This window comes from Callorhinchus milii, unplaced genomic scaffold (genome assembly GCF_018977255.1).
Source record: "Callorhinchus milii isolate IMCB2004 unplaced genomic scaffold, IMCB_Cmil_1.0 Scaffold1, whole genome shotgun sequence".
Taxonomy (NCBI): domain Eukaryota; kingdom Metazoa; phylum Chordata; class Chondrichthyes; order Chimaeriformes; family Callorhinchidae; genus Callorhinchus; species Callorhinchus milii.
The window spans coordinates 115094715-115115255 of NW_024704742.1; the positions used below are offsets into that span (position 1 = coordinate 115094715).

Here is a 20541-nt window from a genome sequence, read left to right on the forward strand (position 1 = left end):
TCTTCAGCTTCGCCGTATTTCCTCTCGGAGGATTCTGGCCTCGTTGTTGTTCCTCCGGGGTTTGGGGAAGGGTAAGTGGCGTAAATAATCCCAAATAAACAGCCGTGTTCATTTCCGGCGGCTCGGGAGGTCGCTAAAAGACGCTAAAAAAATAGCGTCAGAGGCAAGGAGGACCCCGGGCGCTGTTGTTATTTTTCCCGTTTGGATTAAAGTGGAGATAAGATTCCAGAAACAGCGAGAGTCAGGACAGCAAGTGAGTCACACACACACACACACAGAGAGTGGCTGAGAGAGGGAGGGAGGGTAATAACAGAAAAGCAGATTATTTTCTAGAGGTAGAGAGATTAGATAGTGTTAGTGTTCAGAGGGATTTGGGTGTTCTTGTACACCAGTCACAAACAGTTAGTATGCAGGTACACAAAGCAACTAGGAAGGCTAATGGCATGTTGGTGTTTATTGCAAAATGGTTAGAATACAAGAGTAGGGAAGTTTTGCTGCAACTGTATAGGGCCTTGGTGAGACCGCACCTGGAATATTGTGTGCAGTTTTGATCTCCTTATTTAAGAAAGGAAATACTTGCCTTAGAGGGGATGCAGCATAGATTCACCCGTTAGTTCCTGGGATGAGGAGTTGACCTATATATAGTTGAGTAAACTAGGCCTATATTCTCTAGAATATAGAAGTAGGGGTGATCTTATAGAAACATATAAGATTCTTATAGGGCTTGACAGAGCATACAGTGTGAGACTGTTTCCCCTGGTAGGAGAATCTATAACTAGGGGTCACAGTTTTAAGATTAAGGGTCAGCCTTTTCAAACAGAGTTGAGGAAACACTTCTTCACTCAGAGGGTAGTGAATTTATGGAATTCTCTATCCCAGAAGGCTGTAGATGCTCAGTTCTTGAACCTATTCAAGACTGAGATTGATAGATTTCTAAAGGATAGAGGGATTAACGAATATAGGGATAAGGCGGGCAGATGGAGTTAGGTTAGAAGATCAACCATGATCTTATTGAATGGCTATTTCTGCTCTAACTTCCTATGTTCCAGTGTGAGACAGAGTGAGTGAGTGAGTGAGTGAAGCAGCGAGGAGTGAGTGAGGGCGAGAGTGTGTGAGTGAGCGGCAGCGAGGCGGCAGCGAGGCGGCAGCGAGGCGGCAGCGAGGCGGCAGCGAGGCGGCAGCGAGGCGGCAGCGAGGCAGCGAGGCAGGGAGCGAGCGAGCGAGGCAGCGAGGCAGGGAGCGAGCGAGCGAGGCAGCGAGCGAGCGAGCGAGTGAGTCGCTCGCAGCGAGCGAGTGAGTCGCTCGCAGCGAGCGAGCGAGCGAGTGAGTCGCTCGCAGCGAGCGAGCGAGCGAGTGAGTCGCTCGCAGCGAGCGAGCGAGCGAGTGAGTCGCTCGCAGCGAGCGAGCGAGCGAGTGAGTCGCTCGCAGCGAGCGAGTGAGTCGCTCGCAGCGAGCGAGCGAGCGAGTGAGTCGCTCGCAGCGAGCGAGCGAGTGAGTCGCTCGCAGCGAGCGAGCGAGTGAGTCGCTCGCAGCGAGCGAGCGAGTGAGTCGCTCGCAGCGAGCGAGCGAGTGAGTCGCTCGCAGCGAGCGAGCGAGTGAGTCGCTCGCAGCGAGCGAGCGAGTGAGGCAGCGAGTGTGAGGGAGAGAGCGAGCGAGCGAGTGAGGCAGCGAGTGTGAGGGAGAGAGCGAGCGAGCGAGTGAGGCAGCGAGTGTGAGGGAGAGAGCGAGCGAGCGAGTGAGGCAGCGAGTGTGAGGGAGAGAGCGAGCGAGCGAGTGAGGCAGCGAGTGTGAGGGAGAGAGCGAGCGAGTGAGTGAGGCAGCGAGTGAGTGAGTGAGTGAGTGAGGCAGCGAGTGTGAGAGAGCGAGCGAGTGAGTGAGTGAGTGAGTGAGTGAGTGAGCAGCGAGTGAGTGAGTGAGTGAGTGAGGCAGCGAGTGTGAGGGAGAGAGAGAGAATCAGTGAAGCTGAGAGTGAGTGAGACTAGAGCGATAGAGAGTGAGTGAAGCTGAGAGTGAGTGAGACTAGAGCGATAGAGAGTGAGTGAAGCTGAGAGAGAGTGTGAGGCTAAGCGAGCAAGAGAGTGAGTTTAGCCCGGAGACTAGTGAACACTACTAATATAATAACTTTATTTTTCTTACTGAAGGTAAACGTGTGAGAAGAGATTTTGTTGTTTGAGTGCATAGAACCTTGGTCTGCTTATGGGATTTACTAGAGTTGACAATGTCAAAATCTAATGTTGGCAGAAAGATTGTTTCTGCTAAGGTAAGGAATTATATTTTACTCTTAGTATTCTGTGATTACAGTTTGTATATTATAGGGAGCTTTAAAACTCCCAAGTACAGGACAGAATATGCTTTTAAGACTTCAAGTTTTGCAGTAATAAAACTTATTGTGGTTGCATTTTTAAAAAGCAGAAGTTCAAGTTTCAGTCTTGATAAAGCAATGGCTTCAATTCTGAATTTTAAATGCAGAATTTGCCAAAACTATCTCATCGTTGATAAAAAATTGTATTCAACACATTCTGATTAATGTTTATGGTAATTTGAGCAGCTGAATGGATGTATGTACCATCTGATATGATGGTGAAAGTCCTAGGTTCAATTCAGGTCTGTGTTGACTGCTGATCTCAGCAAAGATAGTGATTTGCTGTGTCAGAGCTATGAACAGTAATTAGACTTGTTATGGCTCTTCAGTGTTGAATGGAGGAGTTTCAAAAAGGACCGTGTAGAGGTGTATAATATTTTACAGTCAATCCACTTTACAATATATTCTGTGAAGAACTTTGAGACATCTTAACAACATAATAAGGCGCTATATCAAATGCAAGGATTATTATTAATGAATGGGATTGAGAAAGTAAACCTAGAACAATATGTTTGGATGGTCTGTGACAGCAGAACAAGTGGATATAATAATAATAATCTTTGCATTTGATATAGCATTTTTTCACATCTTCTCGACGTCTCAAAGCGCTTCACAGAATATACTGTAAAGTGAATTGACCGTATATTTTGTGGGAGAAACACTGCAGCTAATTGCGCAGAGGATAAGAGTTGCAAAGAACAATTTGAGGACAGACAGTAGGAAATGTTTCTTTATCCAGAAGGTGATTAACAACTTGACTAGTTCTCAGGAAGGCTGGTTGAGGCTAAGATGCTGCACTGATTTTTTGTTAAAAAAAAGTTTGATGCTCTAATGGGAGCACGATAGAGATGGTTGAGATCAAATAGCACTGAATAGGTGATTTTTTTTCATCACTTGGACCTGTTTTATATTCTATTTTTTGATATTGATATGGCAAGACATAGGAACCAAGAGGTTGAATGAGAGGACATAGGACCAATTAGCTTGTTGAATCTAATCTGCCAATTTATAGGTCGTGGCAGATCTTTTACATTGAAAGAAAAATTGCACAAATACAACAACAAAATTACATTTATAGAGTGCCTTTCATGTCGGGAAGGCATCCCAAGGGGCTGGACAGTCAGGGGTCAGGACCGTTAGGGGTCAGTCAGGGTCATACAATACAAAATTACATTTGTATAGTTCATGTCGGGAGGACATCCTAAGGCGCTGAACAATCACGGATTTGGACCTGAGCAGGGGAGGGGATTTAAAGTAGTGGAGGGTAGGAGGGTGACCGAAGGCAAGGTTAAAGAGGAGGGTCTTGAGACGTGCCTTGAAGGAGGCAAGGGAGGGAGGTGAAGAGAATGTGGGATGGAGTTCCAAAGGGTGGGGGTAGAGAGGCTGAAGACCCGACTGCTGATGGTGGGGCAGGAGATGTGGAGCAGGCCTGAGCCTGCTGAGCGGAGGAAGCGGACAGATTGATAAGGGGTTAAAAGGTCACTGAGGTAGGAAAGGGCAAGGCCATGGAGGGCCTTGGAGGTGAGGACGAGGATTTTGAACTCTATCCTCTGGGGAATGGGGAGCCAGTGGAGCCAGGCAAGGCTTGGGGTGATAGGGTCACGAAGCCTGGTGCGGGAGAGGAAGTGAGCTGCAGAGTTCTAGATGATCTGCAGCTTGTGGAGGGAAGAGTTGGGGGTGCCGACAAGCAAGGAGTTGACATAGTCAAGCCTAGATGTGATGAATGAGGGTTTTGGCAGCCTGAGAGGGAGGCAGTGGCACAGTCGGGCAATGTGGGGGAAGGCAAAGTGGGTCATGGCACGGATGTGGGGGAGACAGTTGAGGCTCAAACAAGACCCCTAGGTTCCAGACTGGCTCAGTGAGGTGGAGTGTGCCTCCATGGATGAAGTCCGTGTGGAAATCCAACATATTTTCAGTTGATATAGGTTGAGGTAGTGTGAGATGAATAGTTTTGCCCACAGAATACACAGTCACTATACTTCTGTGAGGAGAGTTGAGATGGCTCAAGGATGTGATAAGGCGCTCTATCAAATGCAAGCATTACTGTTATGAATATATAGTGAATGGCATTGTCTTCTTTTGCTTTAGTTGACAAACTGGGTTCAGCCGGCTTTTGATGATTTTCTCAGTGACTCCACCATCACCTCAGTGACTTCCCACGGAAAACCATCAGGCCATTCATTGTCGAGTAATGGTGGTCAGAAAATTTTCCAGCCGGAAAGAGACAAAAGATCCAAGTTCTTCCCCTTAAACAGCACAAAGAATAGAAAAAGAACCAAGACAACTAACAAGGGACTGCTTAATTACCGCAAGAGTAACCCACCTTCAAATCGAACTGAACCCTGGGTGGATGAATACATACCTCGGACACAGGTAGCAGAGTTGTGTAGAGTGAATTCTATAGCCTGCTCTCCTGGAATATGGGTGTATGGGTGGGAAATTTCCATACATATTTGGAACTATCAGTGGTTTTGTTTGGACGCTCTTAAGTATGGTGACGTAGTTCCACGTGTGTCAGACACTAAAGAAAAGTGCTGCTTTTGTAGGATATTTTGCTCTGAAACACACCCCTGTTTGAAGAGCGCTATATAAATGCAAGTTGTTGTTCATTGTTGTTGATGCTTTGCATATCATTTGTGAAGTAGATTGATTTCATTGAGCCAAAGTTGCCTTTTTCTGTTTGATATGTTTGTTATGCAATGGCGGAAATTCAGTCAAGCTACTTTGAACACTCTCCCTCAATCCTTCCGCCTTGCCCCCTTTCTCCCTTTTTCAAGTCCCGCCTGAAAACCTTCCTTTTTGACGGTGTTTACAGTCACCTCACATCTCTCCTGCCACTGTTAAGCACTCTAAATAAGTTACCATGCATGGATAGCTAGACAGTATTTCACTTAAAACTGCTATCCTATATTCTCTTCCATTCTATGTTCTCTTCTGCTACAGAGTGAGCTTGCAGTTCATAAGAAGAAAATCGAAGAGGTTGAAAATTGGTTAAAAGTCCATATACGACAGAGATGCCACCAGGTAAGTCGGACTGGGTCACTATAGAGCACTTTGCTGCAAAAAAAATTAAAAAAATTAGCTGTAAAAAAACAAACAGTTTTCACTTGATCTGACCACTGACTTCTTAATTTATAAATGTCTTAATTTAGACAATAGTTTAGAATAAGAATCCAGGGGTGAAAAATATGGTAAAACCACATTCTACCCACATCACATTGTGGAACATGCTGCTTATGGAGACATCTCAACTGATGTATACCCCATAGAACCAGCTTTGTTGAAATAATTAGGGTAAAAAGCTGCTTCCCACAGTTCATTCTTTTCTAGCCCAAATGCAGCCAAAACCCTCGTGCATGTGTTTGTCACCTCCTGGAATATGGATTACTCAAATACACTCGTCACCCCAGCTCCATTATTCCAAAAATCCCGCTCATTCAGAACTCTGCTGCTGCATAATTACCCGAACCAAATTCCATACCCCCATCTCAACAGTTCTGGCCAGGCTTCACTGGCTCCCCGTCACCAAACAGATCGACTTCAAGGTCCTCACACTCGTGTTCCAATCTGTTCACTTCATGGCACCTCTGACTTTCTCACTACCCAATCTACCACCAAGGGCCTCCTGCTTGTATCTCGCTCCCTCCACTCTACCAATGGAGCCCGTGCTTTCAGCCATTGCGCCCTGCAGCTCTGGATCACTCTCCCTCAATCTATCCGCTTTGCCTCTCTCCCCTTTTTCAAGTCCTGCCTGAAAACCTTCCTTTTCGACCGTGCTTACGGTCCCCCCCACCGGCTCGAAGTCAGGCTCCACCACTGTTAAGTGCTCTTGAGACGCTACCCTGCATGGAGGGCTCTATATAAGTGCAAGTTTTTGTTGTTCCTTTGGACTTAGCACTGTGTAGATCTCAACATTATGGTGCCAATTCAGGGAAAACGTACAGGCTTAACTCAGTATTAGTTCTTTCATATCCACTATTGTTGCAAAGGAAAAATAATTACTTATATTGAAACTGAATTACAATTGTTTTTAACTGATTTAAAGAGATTATTAAAGGAAGATTCTTTTATGCAAAACTGTATTACTTTCTCATTTTCTTCCCCAGACTAGATATTTGGTAGAAATTTTAGTTGCTCTTTTTCTTATGAGTGAATAATAATACATGTAATTATTTTGCGTTTCAAAGGATGGTTCCATCTTACTACTGACAGGTCCTTCAGGCGCTGGCAAGACTGCCACACTACAAGTACTTGTAAAGGAGCTGGAAATTCAACTGCTTGAGTGGACAAACCCTCTTCAAAATGAATTTAAGAAGCCTGAATTTAGGGACTCCTTTGATATTGGTAAGAACTATCAGCTTTTGGACTCCAGGGATAATGTAAAACTGTTGAGAGCCAGCCACTTTCTTTCATTAAGGCATCCGAGTTCTTGTATACAGAAGCAATAGGCAACCCCATTCTCAACAGAGTCTAGGGAAATCTGGCATTGAGAAAATCGGATGCTTAAAGAGTTGCCTTCAGACTGGTTTGCATCCAGAGGGAAACTCTTAATGTGAAAGCAGTATTATATCCTTTCTCCAGCTACATATCTACCCCAGGCTTAGATGCTGTGCTCTGCTGCTATTGTTTTGTACAATTGAATCGAGCTGCAATTGAAATCCGTGGATATATTTGCTCTGCAAAAGGGAAAATGCTGTGACAGAGGTTCTTAATCAATTCTGTGAAGGACTTTGAGATGTACTCACAACATGAAAGAGCTAAATAAAGTTTAGTCAAAGCCAGTTATTGTGTGTGGAATTGGGGTGTCCAGCCTGCAGACGAGTGTAGACCAACTCATTTATGTGGACATACATCTGTTTGTTATGGGCCAAACAGTTAAATTGACCTATTTTACAGTACAAATTTACATTCATATACTTTTTTGTAATTTCATTATTAGATTACATGTAGCAGAAATAATTACATGACAAAATCTGTTGTTATCCGATGGCCTTTATAGTATTGGCAATTTAATATTTCACCTGAAAGCAAATGCAAACAGATGGGTTAGACTCTATTAATCAACTGTTTAATATTCTGGAACTGTTCCTTATTTTCTTCTCCAAATCTCCGACTATTCCTAATCCAGTGATGTGTGGACAGTGCAAAATCTTTTTGTACTTTTGAAGTTAGAACTGCTGACCTTCTGGAGGCTTGATCTGCCAGATTGCCATAAAAGAGCTGTTGAGTGAATATGCCCTTGAGCTATCAATAGTGTAGGAGTTCAACACTCTACCCCGTTTGCTGCTCACTCACCCAGTGTAAAGGCCACAGTGAAACAATTCTGTATTTTATTATGTAAAGAATGTAAACTCGGGTTTTCTCAAATCTGTAAATAAATCCTGTGATTTACTTCAGATTCAAGTTTCCAGCAGTACACCAGCACGTCACAGTCTGTTCTATTTCATGAGTTTCTGTTACGAGCTAACAAGTACAATAAACTCCAGATGTTGGGAGATTCCTTTCAAACGGACAAGAAGGTGATTCTTGTGGAAGTAAGTCAAGCTTTTCTCAGCTCTGATACCTGTTCATTGAGGATTAAACATCACAAATGTTGCAGTTTGATAAATTAGCTTTAATGAATACAGCAGGAATCTGGGGCAAAATAAAAATGTTTTCTTATTTTCTGCATTTTACAATATTCTGTAATTCTGCCATTTCTTTACTTAAAATGGCATTATTTTGCCCACAAATATACAATTCACTTAACAGTATATTCTATGAAGCGCTTTGAGGCATCTAGAAGAAGTGAAAAGCGCTATATCAAATGCAAGAAGCAGGGAGATCGAAAGCACGGTCGAAGAGGAGGATCTTGGGACGTCCCAAGACGCTGGACAGTCAGGAATTTGGACCTGAGTGAGGGGGATTGGGGTAAGGGAGGGTGGAGGGTAGAAGGGTGGCCGAAGGCATGGTTGAAGAGGAGGGTCTTGAGACGTGCCTCAAAGGAGCAAGCGAGAGATTGAGGCAAATGGAATGTGGGATGTAGTTCCAAAGAGTGGGGTGGTATTCAGCCTCAGTACTTAGGTCCAGAGTCCAGCTTTGACTGCTGAATGATGACTCCTAATCGATTAATCTCTATACTTTTCTGACTAGGCTTTTCAAGTGATATTAAACGATTGAGTTGCAATTGTACATTGCTTTCATACTGAGAGAAAAATGTAGGTTTTTTTAACCTTGTGTAATAGATCATTTGTAAACTATTGATATACAGAAAAAATGATTCAAACTCTGGTTGTATTCCACAGGATATTCCAAATCAGTTTTATAGGGATCCTTCATGCATGCATGAAGTCTTGCGGTAAGTTCATCAAAATCATTTAAAAAATACACTCCTCACAGAATAACAACATAAATTCCTATACATTATTCTGAGCGGGTTATTCCAGGAATACTAAAAGTGGTTTTATTTTTAACATGAAGCTGTAGACTTCTTACTGCAGTTAGGACTATGATTCAGTAAATAATTGGAGCATGTAAAATTGTTTCATTACAGATACACCATTAGTAATTTGAAAATGTCAACTAATGTGAAGAACAAACATGTCATGGAGTAAACAGAAATCTTTAAAAGATATATTGTATTTTTTTTAAATTTAGCCTGCAACCAATTATGCCAATGACCATGTGAATGAAATATGAATACTTTTTTACAAGCTTGTGGTAGGAACTTGAGTTCAATCTTATTTCCTTTTTAAGAAAGTTGACATACAAGTACATTTATCCTATACACATTTTATCGAATGAAATTAAAAAATTGAGCATTTTAATAAATGAATAACAACTCTAGATTACAGGAAGGGTATTACAATTTCTTTTTATTCTATTCCATTAATGAATATTGTACATATTCAGATTACAACTGCGGCATCTGTGTTGCGTGTGTATGTAACGATTTGCTGGAATATATAGATTTGAATTGTTGAAGTTTTTTTGTTTAAATAAACACTAACTTGGTGAAATTGGAACATACGAAGAAAAGTCAGCTTGATTTTTGTTTTAAGCAGGAGGTTTGTACAGACAGCAAGGTGTCCACTAGTGTTCATCATTTCTGACAGTGTAAGTGGAAGCAGCAACCAGAGGTTCCTCTTTCCTAAAGACATCCAGGAAGAGTTGTGTATTTACAATATCAGGCAAGTACTGACACTACAGTGTTAAATATGCCAAGCCTGGTTGTTTGGTTCTTCTTGACTTGAGGTTATTCACTTTACAAAACTCAGGTCTTGTGCAGTGAGAAGCACTGCAATTATAAAGTGAAAGAACAGACTTTATAGGAAATAATTGAGATGACAGAATTGCCAATGCAGTAAGCATTTCTTTTTTTAAAAAAATAATTTTGCTTGTTTCTGCAAAAATGGTAATAAGGGTGAATTCTGGATCTTGAGTTTCTGTTCTGCATCCATTTTAATTCATTATCGTAATTGTATTTTCAATTTATTTGCAGTTTTAATCCTGTGGCACCCACAAACATGATGAAAGTTTTAAACAGAATAGCTTCTCAAGAGGTCAGTAGGGTAAATTTATATTTTACAAGCAAAATAATTGTTTTCCCTCCTTTCTTGGTTATATAAGCACTGGCAGACCATAAACACTGTATCTTAATGTGCATTCTTTGTATTTGAGCCTAAATGACAAATATGTCATATTTTCAAGTGCTACAAAATGCTACCCTGCATGAAGGTTGCTGTACAAACACAAGTTCTTGTTGCTTTGTTTTACTGGTTGTTTTGTTTCAATCTGGGTTTGCAAAATGAACATTTTGCAGTGGACTTCTTTTGCCCAGGAATGATATCCAATTTGCTTTACTTGTTTATTGGAAATTCACTTAAGACTGAATGAAAATAGTGAACATTTTTTTTTACCATTCGCCCCAAAATGGAACATTTAACTTGTTCTTTGATGATCTGTGGAGTCCTGTAGCTCCGTGGTTAGAGCACTGAGTTTGATTCTCCTCGGGGTGAAACCTTACTCCACATGCCTGATAATAATCCCTCAAGAAAAAATCCCAATAATAAATTGGTAATTTCAATCCACGACTGTTTGTTGGACACTGCTGTGCGCAATTGGCTGCCACATTTTGCCCACAAATATACAGTCAGTTCACTTTACAGTCTATTCTGTGAAGCGCTTTGAGACGTCTAGGAGACATGAAAAGCTCTATATCAAATGCAAGGATTATTATCTAATCTGCAGAGTGGTGGAAAGACTGTTGCCCCTGACAAGGCAATGCTGGAACTGGTCTGCCAAGGCAGTGCTGGAGACATCAGATGTGCAATAAATAGCCTCCAGTTTGCTTCAGCACAAGGTAAGTTTTTAACCTGGGAAGAAATAAAGTTACCTCACTAATTTTCTAAGTTAAACGGTTCATACAATACTGAACTGAAACAAGGCTGTGTTTTAGAAACCTAATAGTCTAAAAAAAATTAATGACTGGTGGGGCGCTACAGTTAGTGTCTGTATCCTGTATGTGCGTGTTTGTGTGTGTTGCGTGTGGATGTTGGGTGGCAATAGTATCTGGGTTGGCTGTGATTTCTCTTCTTCTCCTTCCCCCCACCCCGCCCAGTGGGATAGCTTTCTGATGACATTGAAGAAACTGTATCCTCATAATAGTCACTGCCTTCAGGGTGGAGAAGAAAATTGGAGACAAAAACTTAAATCTCGTAGTGTACACTGCAGTTTTTCACATTAGTTGTCTTGAGCTGTTTCTAAATATGATGTAATGACGGATAACTATACCACCACTTAAATATGTGCACCTGTTAATGAATTTGTTGTATAGTTTAACATTATAGATCCCAAAGTGGTAACACTCTAGTTTTAGTATTTTCCAGTGTCCTAATGGTATGCTGCTTCATACTTTTGTATCTTTTCATTCTTTTTATGCATACATAAACACAATTTATCTCATGACACGTGTGTGCACAAATACTCAATTCAGGTTCTTCATTGGAGCAAAATCAGCTGTCATTCAGCAAAAGAAAAATTCTAGCCAAAGCAGGCACATTTTCAAAAGGAAAACTAAAAGGAAAGGCATCTGAGAAGGGAGACTGCCTGCAAGCAATTGGAAACAAGGATCCTTGTCTCTTTCTGTTTCGAGCACTGGGGAAAATACTTTACTGTAAACGTAAGTTGGACAAGTTTTGTTGGAGTGCAGTTTTGAGGCGAGAAAGTTGGCAAGAAGGAAAAAAATAATCATCTCCTATTGCAATTCACAAATCAATTTTCTATTGTGCTTTTTACTTTTCTAATACCTGTTATCTATCATCAATGAATTTCCATAGAATATCCAATCAATATGGAGCTGTAGAATTGTCTTAAGAAAAAAATGTCTGCGACTTGACACATTTTGTTACAAGTTTTTTTTACCACTAGGTGGGAGAATTCCATTGAAAGTGGCGTGATCAGAATTTGTTTTCTGTGTTTTCAAAATTCAAGTGCAGGGGAGGGAAATTTATATAGTTTTCTTCAAGTTAAAGATCCTAAACCAGTCCCCCAAATAAAATTGCTGTATGCAAAATTGGCTGCCACGTTCGCCTGCAAAATACACAACCACTCCCCTTCATAGCAAAATTCTGTGATGCACTTTGAAACATTTCAACAACAAGCTTTTTAGCAAATGCAAGGATTATTGTACAATTATTTTTTTGAGAAAAGCATTTCAGTACAAAGATGGAGTAGAATATTAATAACTGACAAAATAAAAACAGATTCCCTTATTTTGAAGGAGAGGCACCAAATGGTGTGGATTTGAATGATTTACCAACTCATCTATCTGAACATGAGAGGGATCCACTGCTAGTTAATCCTGAGGTAAGATTAATCATTGTCCAATGCTTTGCTTAAGCAGGGAGACCACATACGGTATATCCGAATTTGAGATCTCAAATCTACAAGCGTCGGCTGTGACTTTAAGTGTGCTCAACAATGCCGTGCTCCCATCTCCAGTGACAGTTAGCAGGGATTCTCTTTGTGGAGATTTACTGCCTGGCAGATTATGTGTTAGTGCCAGGTGGGCTGCCTTCTTAGGTGAAGCAGCAGCACAAATTTGAGAAGATTCAAATGAGATAAAAGCAGTCATTGGTGACGACGAATCATTATTTGTGATCACTTGTCCACCTTTCATTTCAGGAAGTAATTGAAAATTCACATATGTCTGCAGAGTTGTTCAATCTTTACCTTCACCAAAACTACCTTGATTTCTTCAAAGAAATAGAGGATGTTGTTCGAGCAAGTGATTATCTAAGTGATGCAAACTTCTTGATAGCAGACTGGAATGTAAGTAACGGGTTACTCCGTGACATGAAGCAATATCACAATAATATGCCTATGCAATGGGTATTTGGATGGTTTAAAGTATAAAAGTGAAAGTAATAATCCTTGCATTTGATATAGCGCCTTATGTGGTTGAGACGTCTCAAAGCACTTCACAAAACACTAACTGTCCAGCGCCTTGGGATGTCCTCCCGATGTGAAACGCACTATACTGGAGTCCTATAGCTCAGTGGTTAGAGCACTCGCTTTGCAAGTGAGAGACCTGAGTTCAATTCCAGGCAGGGCGAAACCTTGGGCAAGTTTCCTTACTCCACACGCCTAATAATAATCCCTCCAAAAAAAAACAATGATAAAATTGGTCATTTTCAATCCATGACTGTTTGTGGGACATTGCTGTGCGCAATTGGCTGCCGCGTTCGCCCACAAATATACAGTCAATTCACTTTACAGTATATTCTGTGAAGCGCTTTGGGACGTCTAGAAGACGTGAAAGGCGCTATATCAAATGCAAGGATTATTATTATTTATTATTATAAATGTAATTTTGTTGTACTGCTAGGCAACTAGGATGTGTGGAGTAAGGTTTCACCACCGCCCGGGAATCGAATCCGGATCCTCTCGCAAGCGCACTGTCCACTACCCTACGTGACGGATACAGATATCTCTGTAATTTTCTTTCCCTCAAAAAGTTTCTGCTTTAATTGAACTTACTTGACCAAGTTCAGAATCTCAAATATAGCTTAATTTCATATATTTAGCAGTTGCCCTACCTTTCCCTTGTTTTCTGAATGGAAAATTTGAAGAGAAATTCTTTGGGTGATGTATGAAGGTGTTTCAGGCATTTATCATTTATCTGATTCCTACCAGCAGCGTTCAGTTCTGACTAAAGGTCATAGACCTGAAACATTAACTTATTTTCCTCTCTGCATAGATGCTGCATGACCTGCTGCGTGTTCCCAATGACTTCTGTTTTATGTGAATATCAATGTGTTCTCTATACCTCTGTGAGCTCTAATTTGTATGGCTCAATTTCACTCAAGTCAGTAGCTTTAACTACTTTTAATGGATGGCATATTGTTCTGAAAATGCAGAGCCAGAGAATACCCAAATTTTTAAATGTAAAAATTAAATCTTGCAAGTGTTGGTCATTTTGAAGTCTCTCTTATATGTTGGGTTTTGCAACGCCTAATATTTCCCTTCTCTTTTGCATGATTTTATAGCATCATTCCACCATGATGACGTACAGTGCATCTGTAGCAACTCGAGGCATAATCCATGCAAACACAGCTCGAGCTCGGGCTAACTGCCAGGGAGGAATTGGCTTTAAACCTTTTCACAAACCACAGTGGTTGTTGATAAATAAAAAGGTATGGCTGAAGAGCTGATTGTGTGGCTGAACAATTCATATCAGATTCAGTTTGGGATTGTTTTTTCCAAATTCTGTTTACATGTTTTGAGGTTTGAAGTAATTGATCACCAATGCACATGATATACACTTTTCCTGTTGTAGGTTATCAAATCTATGACTTGTTATTATTGTAACATTCCTTTTTATTTCACACAAGTTGAACAATGTGCCAAATCCTAAGGTGCTGGACAGTCTAGGGTTTGCAACAGAGCTTTGGGGGTGGGGGGGGACACAGGGGGCCGTGAGGGGAGGGGGGAAAGATGGCCGAAAGCATGGTTAAAGAGGAAGGTCTTGAGACAGATCTTGATGTGCATTGCACTTGTCTGATTTACATGGATTGTACAACACGGAAACAGGCCATTTGGCCCAACTAGTCTGTGCAGGTGTTTATACTTACCATAACTCTTCGCCTGTTCCTTACTCCCTCCCTTAACCTTCTATTCCCTTCTCACTCATGTATCTTATTTAAATCTCAGTTGTGGGGTTCAGATGATGTATAAATAAATGCCCTCTTCATAACTGCTCATTTGAACTAATTTCCTGGCATACTGTAATACTGCTTCCTGTAAAACCGCCTGATCACTCAAAGTTAAAGTGCTTGTTTGTCTTTCTGTTGCAGTACCATGAGAACTGCAATGCAGCCAAAGGCTTTTTTTCAAATTTCTGTTTAGCACCAATATGTCTTCAGACTCAGTTGTTGCCATACCTTGCTCTGCTGACAAACCCCATGAGAAATCAAGGTAAGAAATGTGCAATAACAACACATGATATCCCCACCTAACAGTAATCATTCTGAAAATCTGTGAAGTTGTAATAGGTGAAAACATAACCTCACAGTTTTTGATCGTTCCTCTGTCATAATTCAATTTCAGAACACAATCACAGAATTTAAAGTCCCAATATAGTTTTAATTATCTTTGGCTTCTCCCATCTTCTCCCTGCTGTATTGAAGACACTGACATAGGCTGGGAATCGGCTCCTCAGGCCCCTTTCCTTTCATATCTAACTTTGTTAATGATACGAAGCTAAGTGTTGTAAATTGTGAAAAGAATAGAAAAAGGAACATAGATTGATTAAGTGGAACTATGGGCAATGTAGCAAAGTACAGTAGAACCCATTATAACCCAATAGTTGAGGTCCATAAAATCACTATCATCCTTGAAATAAGGCCCAATATTGGTCAGCAATTGTGCATCATGACCAATCACATAATATAGCACATAGATATTGAAGTTATTGGGTCCTGATGATTCAAATCTTACACACTGTGTTATAATAGGTCTGCATTATGGCCCCACTACCACCTCACTGCTGACATTCTTTTTGATATGTTTAGTATGGTATGTTCTGGTTGCCAACCAAACAAACCAGCAGTGTACCAAACTTCAGTAACGGCAGGTCCACAAGGGACTATGGTTATAGTTGTACTCCAGCAAAATAGTTTATAACAGCATCACTCTATACTCCCCTCGAAAGCATGAAAAGCTGTAGACCTAACACCACTTCTTGGGGGACACCAATTTGTCAATGTCTGCTAACCGGGCATTGTTTCTCAGATTTCCACCTCCCAATTCATTTCCTATATGGGCCGCAAGATTGCCTTCAATTCCATTCAACTTCATTTTAGCTAATAATCATTTAAAACAAAAAAAAATAATAAATTGGTCATTTTCAATCTACGACTGTTTGTGGGACATTGCTGTGTGCAATTGGCTGCCGCGTTTGCCCACAAATATACAGTCAATTCACTTTACAGTATATTCTGTGAAGCACTTTGGGACGTCTAGAAGACGTGAAAAGCGCTATATCAAATGCAAGGATTATTATTATGTAGTATATAAGGGATTACTAGCTAAAATTAGCAAGCTTTTTTTAATTTGATCCACAGTTTAGATAGGACAAAGCAATTTGGAAAGATTTCTTTATCCATTGTTTACTTGGAGATGAATTGTAAGATTGAAGGAGCTAAATTTCTTGCAATAACACAGAGAATGTGCTATTGTGAAAATTAGGTTTATGAATTGTTATTATATGGTCGAGAGTTAACAAAAATATTTCTGTTTTATGCACAGCCCAGATTAATTTTATCCAAGATGTGGGAACGTTTCCTTTTAAAAGATACCCTGCTAGGTATGTGAAGCATTTATACTCCAGTTATTAAAGTGTAACCATAATTTAGGGCTTGCCTCTGCACCCATTCTGCTTCAAACCCCTCATGTTTAACTGGATTTCTAAAGCTACAAACAACCACCACAAAATTACATTTGTATAGTGCCTTTCAGGTCAGGAGGACGTCCCAAGGCGCTGGACAGTGTACAGTGTTTCAGACCCGAGCTGGGGGTCGGGATCGGGGAGGGTGAAGGGCAGGGGAGGAAGGAGGGTGATCGAAGACACGGTTGAAGAGGATGGTCGGGTGAGGCGGGGGAATGTAAAGCAGGCTGGAGCCCACTGAGCAGAGGGAGTGGGCAGGTTGGTAGGGGGTTAGGAGGTCGTAGAGGTAGGGGGGAGCAAGACCATGGAGGGCTTTGAAGGTGAGGACCAGGACCTTGAACTGTATCCTCTGTGTGATGGGAGCCCAGTGGAGTTGGGTGAGGATGGGGGTTATTCAGGTCACGGAACCTGGTGTGGAAGAGGATGTGGGCTGCAGAGTTCTGGATGATCTGCAGCCTATTGAAGGAGGAGTTGGGGAGGCCAACAAGTAGGGAGTTTGCATAGTCAAGCCTAGATGTTATGAATGTGTGTATGAGTGTTTCGGTGGCCCGTGGTGTGAGACATAGAATAAATCAATAAGGAACTTGGTTTTGCAGTAATTTTTTGTTTCATCAACTGAACTATTAAATTTGTCAAAGGCACTATGTAAATGTATATTTTTTTAAATAGTGTGTGAAAAAAAATTCAAGTTCTGGAGATATATTTGAGCTAAGTCTGGCATTCTGGTTATTTTTCTGATTTTCATTGTACTTCAACTTAACTTGTAATAGCAATGTAGAGAAAAACAAGGGAGTGTTTTAACTGCTCTTATCACTAAATGTTTTCATATTTAATGTATGTTTACTTTGGCAACAGTTGGTACTTTTGATTCCAAGAATATCAATTGTTCTGTCAGATAGAATTCTGTAAATCATTCAGAATTAAAACTAAATCAAGCTATATAAATGCTGAAAAACACTAAACATTTAAAAGGTTCCAATTTCTGAATATTTTTCCACAAAAAGAAAGCAACCCCTGTTTTCACAAAAGTTTAAACAATATTCTGAAATTTCCATCAATAGAAGTGACCTACATTAAATATTAAAATACAAAATCTTTTCACAATCTGCACAGTAACTCGTCAGTGTTAAAACCCATGAGAATAGCTGCTGGTTAATATTTGTTTCTCTCTTTTTTTAAGACTAACATTGGAGACTTTAACAGATAAAGATCCTGGAATTATGGAATTGGATAATGATGAGAATTTTTCTTTGGCAACATCATCAGTGGGGATGGAGACCCAGAATTCCGCTGTGTCAGCAAGCCAGACTGGTAGTGGAGATCTACCAAACAGCCAACCACAACCTACCATAACACAATCCATTCTTGAAGAGGAATTCATAATAGAGGAATATGATAGTGATTAAGACTTGCTTTTGGCTTGTGTTTTTGAAGTGTACAAATATTTATTTTTTTCAGATGTCTGGAAACCCAAGTAAATAGCTGGTTAAAGCATTGTTTCAATAACACAAGTTTAGTGTCTGCTAAATCCACAATAACTGGAACAACCTATGTTTTTACAATCATATGGAGTGCCTTTGAATCATTGGAAATTTACAGTTTCCTGTGTTTGCTTCACTAAGATCTACTGAAATGTTGCAGTCTTACTAAAAGACTCTATAAGAACAATTTATTTGAGTAACTGTACCAAAATAATCAGAGCTTCAGCCTGGTCAGTTGATGGGATTCTTGAGTCAGAATGGTTGTGGATTTAAGATCCATATCAGGACTTAGAACTCAGTCTAGGCTGACATTCAAATACAGTGCTTGGGGAGCACTGCTTTGATGGTGTTGTCCTTCACATGAGTTGTTAAACTGAGATTCAGTTTGCCTGTTCAGTTGCACATTAAAGATCCTGTGGAACTATTTGAAAAATTCAGTGTCCTAACCAACAATTCCCCAGATAAAATTGGTTAATCACTTCATGGCTGTTTATGGGACACTTCGTGCAAATTGGCTGCCATGTTCGTCTACAAAATGCAGTCACAAAACTTCACTGTGAATCCTTATTTTGAGATGGCTTCCTGAAGTGATAAGATGCTAGATAAATGCAATGATATTATAAAATAATTTGTTTATTATGACTCACTGCAAAGTAAATGATTTTGTCTGATGGTTTTGAGGATTTGTCACAATTCTATCAAATGTTTTCTATGAATTTTCATACATAATTTTGAACATTTGTATTGACCTTAAAGTTACTGAGTCAGTTTCCAAGTGCAGCTCTGCTTTGAACATGTATATGAAGTTTCTTTATCCAGATGCAGAGCCAAGAAGAAGAAAATTACTTATGTTTATATGCTTAGCAAACGTCTTCGTGAAGAGGACACAACAAAGTCTACAAAACACAAATAATTTATGCTTTAATAGGATGTACAGTTGCCATTTTTACTAGTTGGCTGTAGAATTCACAAAATTAACCTGTTAATGCTATTAAATTACCAGTACGGTTGCTACTTCACATGTTTTTATGCTTAAGTAAGTGTTTTTCAGAGTACACCAAAACATGACTTATTAACATAAGATAAATCACATTCAGCTTGCATGCATTTTATTCCCAATTTTCTACTGAAGCTGTTAATGTATGGTGGGATATGGATCCATGCGCACCTCTGGTACATTTGTCATATGTAAATCTGGGTGTGGTAGGGGGCCATTGAGAGAGACATTGAAACATTATTATAAAGCTCAATCCTCCATCAGCATCAAAGGTTGAGCATTCCTGCAGAGTTAGTTGGAAAGCATCGGGAGCTAGAATCCTGTCCTATCTTTATTATTCCATATCTAATTCAATGCTAAGATAGTTTAGTATCAGTGTTGCCAACTGGCAACCTTCCTTAGGTCTGCTAAATGCACAGACTGGGAATCAAATGTGCAACCCTTTGCCTTGTTACATCAGGCTGCAGCTTTATCCATTGACGGCCAGGGAAGCTGCATGTGTTCAGTTTCTTCTGTTGTCTATATATTAACCCTGTTTTATGGACCAGTTTATTTGGTACATCCCATAGCACATTTCCTTTAATAAAATGAGAGTACAGAACAAATGGAACTGCCAATTGCAGTTACATAGTCAATGCTTATATTAATTTAAAGGTATTTTTAAAATATATCTTTAATGCTAAATGTTCATGTGTATTCTAAAAGCCGCATTCCTACAGGATTTATACAGGGTTAAAAAGCAGTATACATCAAGATTAGGTAAAGTTGTGTTGCACATAGCTTTAAAAAAATATGTACAGAATAAAATAGTTTTAAGTTGAAAGATGTTTAGTTATTGAGAAAGGATTAAAGAGCTTTCAATCATAGAAATATCTACATTCAGATCTTTGCCATGGTTGTCCTCATTTATTTTAAAATGAGGCTACCACAAGGTGTCACAGTGGTTAGGTTGTGTCCATGGAGGATTCAAAGATTGAACCTAGTTAAGATAACTGTAGTTACTTTAACACTGAGGAAATCCCATTCTAAATGGACATTTCCAAGTAGCTTCACTTGATCACTCCTTCCCCTTTTATTTCCCTTTTCCCTCTCACACTCTCCTCGAGGATTTTCCTACACCTACAGACCATCCCTGTCTGAGAGTGTTCCTGTGCTTGTGGCTGTGTGATTCGGTTACTCAGGGGTGCCTTTGTTGCTTCTCGCTAGTGGAACCTTGATGTTATTACCTTGATATGTGCCTTTGCAAAACTGTGTCCCTTGCGATCAGGAGGGGTGAGGGGAGGGCAAAGAAAACAAGTAGGTTTCTTTTCTAGCACTTTACTGTTTGTGTTTTTCGTGCTTTTCAAGACCCATTCGTGTTAATAAAAAAGACAACTGACCATTGAGAATGCACAACAGGTTTGACAGAACAATTGGTAACGGCTAATATTTTTGAATTGACCCTTCGGGGAGGCTGACAAAATAGTATGGGGGAAGTAAAGATTAGGGGGTGACTGCTGTTTAAACGCTGGCATGGAGCAGTTGGGCTGAATGGTCTGTTTCCATGCTGTGCAATCCATGAGTTCATTAGCAATATTATTGAGAAATTGAGAACCCAGGTGAAGGTTTAAGAACACAATGTTCAGTATGCTTCCCAAGAGTGAAAAGAAGTAATGGGGGAACGTGAGGTTTAAAAGCTTGGTTCACTTCACATTTCACAGTTTATTTTATGAAGATGAAAGGTTCCAATGATGATTAATTTCACAGTGGCTCCCGTGCTGGTCCTCATCTCATT

General features: G+C 40.3%; 1 protein-coding gene across 2 annotated transcripts; it reads left to right on the forward strand.

The window, feature by feature from the left end:
• Positions 1-164: 164 nt before the first annotated feature.
• Positions 165-18789, forward strand: rad17 (RAD17 checkpoint clamp loader component). Of its 2 annotated transcripts, none has more exons than XM_007899778.2 (17): positions 165-253; positions 2142-2260; positions 4451-4735; positions 5306-5386; positions 6550-6706; positions 7760-7896; positions 8647-8699; positions 9403-9531; positions 9843-9903; positions 10592-10703; positions 11337-11522; positions 12123-12208; positions 12527-12673; positions 13891-14037; positions 14698-14818; positions 16151-16208; positions 17470-18789. In XM_007899778.2, the coding sequence occupies exons 2-17, from the start codon at positions 2219-2221 to the stop codon at positions 17693-17695; spliced, it is 2028 nt and encodes a 675-aa protein (XP_007897969.1). In that variant the 5' UTR covers positions 165-253; positions 2142-2218; the 3' UTR covers positions 17696-18789. The 2 variants fall into 2 exon arrangements, with proteins under 2 accessions (XP_007897969.1, XP_007897970.1); XM_007899779.2 differs by having other exon boundaries at positions 9406-9531.
• The last annotated feature ends 1752 nt before the right edge of the window (positions 18790-20541 follow it).

Excerpts from the sequence above, each read along its gene's own strand:
- rad17 (XM_007899778.2), top strand. The coding sequence starts at position 2,219 with ATGTCAAAATCTAATGTTGGCAGAAAGATTGTTTCTGCTAAG. Across the intron at positions 9,904-10,591 it reads ACAGAATAGCTTCTCAAGAG|AGTGGTGGAAAGACTGTTGC; the intron begins GTCAGTAGGGTA and ends TCTAATCTGCAG. Across the intron at positions 12,674-13,890 it reads TCTTGATAGCAGACTGGAAT|CATCATTCCACCATGATGAC; the intron begins GTAAGTAACGGG and ends ATGATTTTATAG.